This window comes from Haliotis rufescens, unplaced genomic scaffold (genome assembly GCF_023055435.1).
Source record: "Haliotis rufescens isolate VD_foot unplaced genomic scaffold, xgHalRufe1.0.p SCAF_7, whole genome shotgun sequence".
Classification (NCBI taxonomy): domain Eukaryota; kingdom Metazoa; phylum Mollusca; class Gastropoda; order Lepetellida; family Haliotidae; genus Haliotis; species Haliotis rufescens.
Genome location: NW_025964361.1, coordinates 33,462,149 through 33,467,223, shown reverse-complemented (window position 1 = coordinate 33,467,223; position 5,075 = coordinate 33,462,149). Strand labels below are relative to the sequence as shown.

General features: G+C 41.7%; 1 protein-coding gene across 5 annotated transcripts in view; it reads right to left on the bottom strand.

The window, feature by feature from the left end:
- Positions 1 to 5,075, bottom strand: part of LOC124146003 (ubiquitin carboxyl-terminal hydrolase 38-like) — a 62,253-nt gene that overhangs the window by 2,981 nt on the left and 54,197 nt on the right. For all 5 annotated transcript variants that reach the window (XM_046516018.2, XM_046516014.2, XM_046516016.2 and 2 more), the window contains 5 exons: positions 4,710 to 4,811; positions 3,452 to 3,610; positions 2,677 to 2,870; positions 2,193 to 2,286; positions 468 to 1,718 (listed from right to left, as the gene is read on the bottom strand). In XM_046516018.2, coding sequence (XP_046371974.1) covers positions 468 to 1,718; positions 2,193 to 2,286; positions 2,677 to 2,870; positions 3,452 to 3,610; positions 4,710 to 4,811 — 1,800 coding nt within the window. The remainder of the gene's footprint in view (positions 1 to 467; positions 1,719 to 2,192; positions 2,287 to 2,676; positions 2,871 to 3,451; positions 3,611 to 4,709; positions 4,812 to 5,075) is intronic.

The window sequence follows — 5,075 nt, the reverse complement described above, 5'->3', positions numbered from 1 at the left end:
CTGTACAAACAAACAAGGAAGACCTGAAGTCATTGGGACTAACATGGACACCCGAAAATCTCTATTAACAACTCATCAATGAAACATGCCTCCCCTGGATTCTGACACCTCTCAACTGACACCTTTAAAAGAGCTTTATTTTCAATAACACTCACCATAGACATGACCCATTTTTATTTAGCTATATATACTACTCAAAAGAAGTTTAAGAAGACCTGACTTTTTCATATGACTATAGTTAATCTGTCATGACACTGATGTTTGACCAGATTAAAAAGATTCTGGATTGATGAATCATGGCTTTGTTGCAATAATGCCTTAAATACATATTCCCCAAACAAATTATCATATAGCATTAAAGGAGTCTCAAAAAACAGTTTCACTGTATCAAAGATATGTAGAGAAAAACACCTAAAAATCAATGCCAATGGCATCATAGAGCCTTAAAATAAAATTGTGACTCCAACCTGGAGATATGCCTGGTTATCCTTGGAGACAGACATTCTCAAGTCCTGTCTGATGGGAGGGTCCAGCTGCAATGGACTGAGGGCCAGGTCAGGGTCTCTCTCCTGGGTGCTGGAAGCGTCCATGTCGATGCGACGGTACATCAGCACATAAGGTGTGTCCTTCATGAAGCGCTTCGACACAGTACTGAAGGAGCTGTAGTTGGCATAAGACACCCGGCTGTCGTTACACAGGTACCATTTCTCATGCATAAAGTCAATATCCCCTTCGCCACCTGCTAGCTGAACCTCATCACACACTGTGTCCATGCTCTTCAGGGGGGAATGTCTGCCGTAGCAGTAATAATGTCCACATTCTGATGATGTCCCTGAATGGACAATGACTGCTGTTAATCCATAGATTGCCATATGCCCTGTCTTCCTGTTCCCGCAAAGCTTCTGCTCAATAACTGTTGGCAGCGTGCATTGTCGTTTTGTCTGCTGAGGATAAGGACTGCCGTCCGAGTCGCAACAGTTATCTATTGGTAAAGCAATTGTCTTTGGGTATCTCACTTCACGGAATATTTTTGACCGAGACTGGAGTTTGGCATCATATGAGAAACGGAGCAGTGTTAATATAAGGTTCTCAGGGGATTTTGTGATCCTTAGGCTTCTCTCACCTTCTTGCAGACCTCTGCATTTCTCACAGAAATATTTATTGTCCCCAATCAGCTTCTCTGGCTGAAGGTAGTGATCGATCAGATCGGACAGATCCAGACCAGCTTGCTGACCATTTGTTGGACTTCCATCTGAGGATGTGGATTCGACCTCTGGCTCTCCTCGTATCATATCTTTATCAAGACGAGCATCGGCTGAATTTCCTCCCGCCAGAGATTTCTGTTTTGCTTGGGGATATTCAGGGAAAGCCAGAGGTATGTCGGTGAAACTCTCGGTCCGACTCGACTCATTCTTACAGTTCAGACACTTAAATGTTGTGCACATATTTCCACCGAAGATATTCTGCACTAATGTAGGGTCTATTTCCTTTTCTTCAGCCGCCTCCTTGACCTTCTGTGATTTGCGGCTGAACTTCTTGCTGAGTGTGGACGTCTTCTCCTCCTTCTTCCGGATCTTCATGGTGTTGATCTTCAGCTGCTGCTCGTGCAGCTGGTCCAGGAGGAACTTGAGGAACTCAGAGCAGTCCTGCTGGAAGCCAGGTGTGAACCATGGAGGCCGGGACGCCTGCAGGAAATGCATTGGGGCATAGGCTGGCCGCTGGAAGGAACAAACACATGTCAACAACAGTACCTGCATTAGTGCAATCAGGGCTGCTGGGCACCCGATAAAGCTCTCATGGTACACCAGTAACCTGCCCCATTTTACAGCACTGTCTCTGTCCTACGACGAAACATAGTCTTCAGACTCACAATACATGAAAAAAGTTGCTGAGAAATGTACAAGTAACATGGTGTTTATTTAGCATTTGCAAGTTATGAAGTCTTAGTCGAGAAGGACCCAAGAGTAAGTATGGGTTTAGACAGCTTTTAGCAATATTCCTGCAAGATCATGCCAGGGGACACCAGAGACACCCACCACCCTCGAGAACCAAGGAAGTGATTCACTTTCATCTAATCATTTCATCATTTAACCTTTGGCAAATACAACAAATATCAGGAAAACCTTGATGAATAACTTATTGTTATCCTAATTCTCGATATAATGACTACAAAGTTTGATGTGATTACAGACCTGAGACAGAGAGAGGAAGGCAAACACTTCCTGGAGTTTGCCCATCAGAGTTTCCCCCAGACCCAATGTGTGACTCAACACATGCTGGCGAAATCTGCAACACATAAATACTGGCATCACTGGCTGGTAGTTACAGAAAATCCTTCAAATATCATTTAACAAGTGAATCTGGTTAAGTGTCCTCTTGTTCCGACACCATCAGTTATCTATCCACTAGTCCACAGCTCAATTACAGTTAGTGGTTCATGTTACAAAACTACATTGTGTGTGAAAACATGTAGTCCTCTATTTTACTTTGCCTGACAGCCTGACCATGACTATCCTCATCTTATTCAAAATGTGTCTCACTCATATCTTTGTTTTGTTTCCAACACTTTCGAGTTGACATTACAATAAGATTCTTAAAGCAGATCCACAAATTCTCTGTGACAATTTGAGTCTGTATTTAACTATGCTTGACAGTCTAGTGTGCCACAATACTCACTCATCACTGATGTAGAGAGCCTGAAGGATGCTGTTCATGTAGCAGGTGTTGCCGAGGTTGAACAGGCCGGTCTTGCCCGTGTCCGATCGTTCAGATATCTTGAGAGAGGGGCTGAGTCCGCTGACACCATGGGTGCTCCATCTCTTCTCCTCTAGAATGATGCGCACAGCTTCGCCTGATGGCTTGGGGTAACCCTGGGATACAGCAATCATATAATCACCAACTGCATCACTGACATTGGTGGTGGATATCAAGGATGTCAGGGTCCACAGATGTTACATTCTAATACCCAGATTGCTTGAGTGATGCTTATAGTGTTAAAGTATACAAGTTTTTAAGACTGTTTTACTATGATCTTTTTCTAAATCATGATCCTTGTTAAAAAGTCACTACACCATCAATTTGGCAACAATTGTATCTATTCCTGAAACATGCACTAGTGGTAAGTAAATAGCATAAGGATTTCAGATTTTGTCACATAGACCCATGTAAAGTCTCTCTTTTGAGGGTTTAGTGAATAATGTCAATGTATGTAACCATACTGCAAATTTGAACTTGTCATAACTTGTACAACTGTGTACTTAAATGTCAACAAACTGTAAACCAAAATAAGCATGTGTCTCTAAATTATATTTAATGACTGTATTATGGGCCTTGGGCCTTTATACTGAATAAATCTGTCTGTCTGACATTTTCACTATAAACCTGTTAGTCTGGAAATGAGATTTTCCTCAAACAGTAAACATCAATAAATTGTTCCAACAAAAATGTCTACCTTCACAGCGTCAAGGATTGGGTCGTAGAGGTCAGGGAAGCCAGCATGCAGCTGCATCAGGGTGTGGAGGAGCTCCACTGTGCGGATGAAGAAGTGCTGACTATCAGGACTGATGTCCTGCTTCATGGCCTGCAGAATCTGGGGCATCATGGGTAGGATCTGCAACACACCAACACAACCTTCAGGATCTCTTACTATAGCAGTCCCGTAAAAGGCGACTATGCTTGTCGTAAGAGGTGACTAACTGGATCTGGTGGTCAGACTTGCTGACTTGGTTGATGCATGTCATCGATCCCAATTGCATGGATCAATGCTCATGATAATAATCACTGGATTGTCTGGTCCAGACTTGATTATTTACCGACCGCCGTCATATAGCTGGAATATTGCTGAGTGCGGCGTTAAACAACAAACCAACCAACTACTATAGCAGTCATCATGGTCATGGGATGAACCCACCTTCTGGACAATCACTTTGGTGAATGTCTTCCTACAAAAGTACATTACTCCATAACGTTAACCTAGACATTTTTAAACACAAACAATTTCACCAGGAATAACATTGTCTGCAATGTGGGATATGGCTGATTCTGAAATAGTCTGTTGGCATGGATGTCACATGAGTCAAAGAATGGTCTCTGAATATATACAAATTGTCATTCATAACATCTTCAGATGATCACTGATGATCTTTCCCAGTGTTGGAAAGACCTGGCACTAGTCCTTAATAAAGTCTTAATGACTTAAGGTATCCATAGGACTAGTAAATAATACATATATTTTGAAGGATTCCCTATACCGTAAACTATGCTAACGAACATGCTCATAACAATCTGTGTATGTGCTGTATATATGCTTATAGTTATAATGAACTACAGTCATAACACACTAAACTTAGTGGTCACCTGTGTTCATTATAACCGTAGTTAACTGTATATGCATCATAAAGACTAGTGAGTAAAAAGAGTTTGTTTCTATGATCACTCAGTGAGCTGAGTTTCATGCCAAGTTGAACAGCTTAATGACGGAGGAGCTGGTTGTAGATGTGTACAACTTATTTGAGACCCAAGAGCAGAGGTAAGATGCTGACAAACCAATTCTGGGATTCAATACAACTCTCAGTTGAACCTCGAAACTACAGCTAAGAGACACAATTGCACATCAAATTACATGCCACTGGGACACACAAATTGTCTCCAAACTTGGGATAACTTGAATGACCTGCTTGTATGATGTCATAATGAAACTGTAATGTTACCTTGTGGAAGGGTTCTGGAGCATGCTGGAAACTGAGCAGCATGTGAGCCAGGATGTTGAAGCTGGCCTCTCTGAGGGGAACATATTGAAGCTTCTCGGCAACCTGCAGCACAAACAAATACAACTGAGAGAATGCTTATCAGAGCGTCAGCCAAAGTCAACTTTTCTTCAAATATACATAAATTGTACATGAACATTATTATATTCAAAGATGACATTCCTTTTCAAAACTATGATAAAAATTATCAATATATTCAAAAGGTTACATCATATTTCTTCAGCTTTTTGATGAGGCCATGTCACCGACAGCATCTTTACCTGTAGTTAACGTATGATACACCAAGGTCACAGATATGTTTTCCAAAAA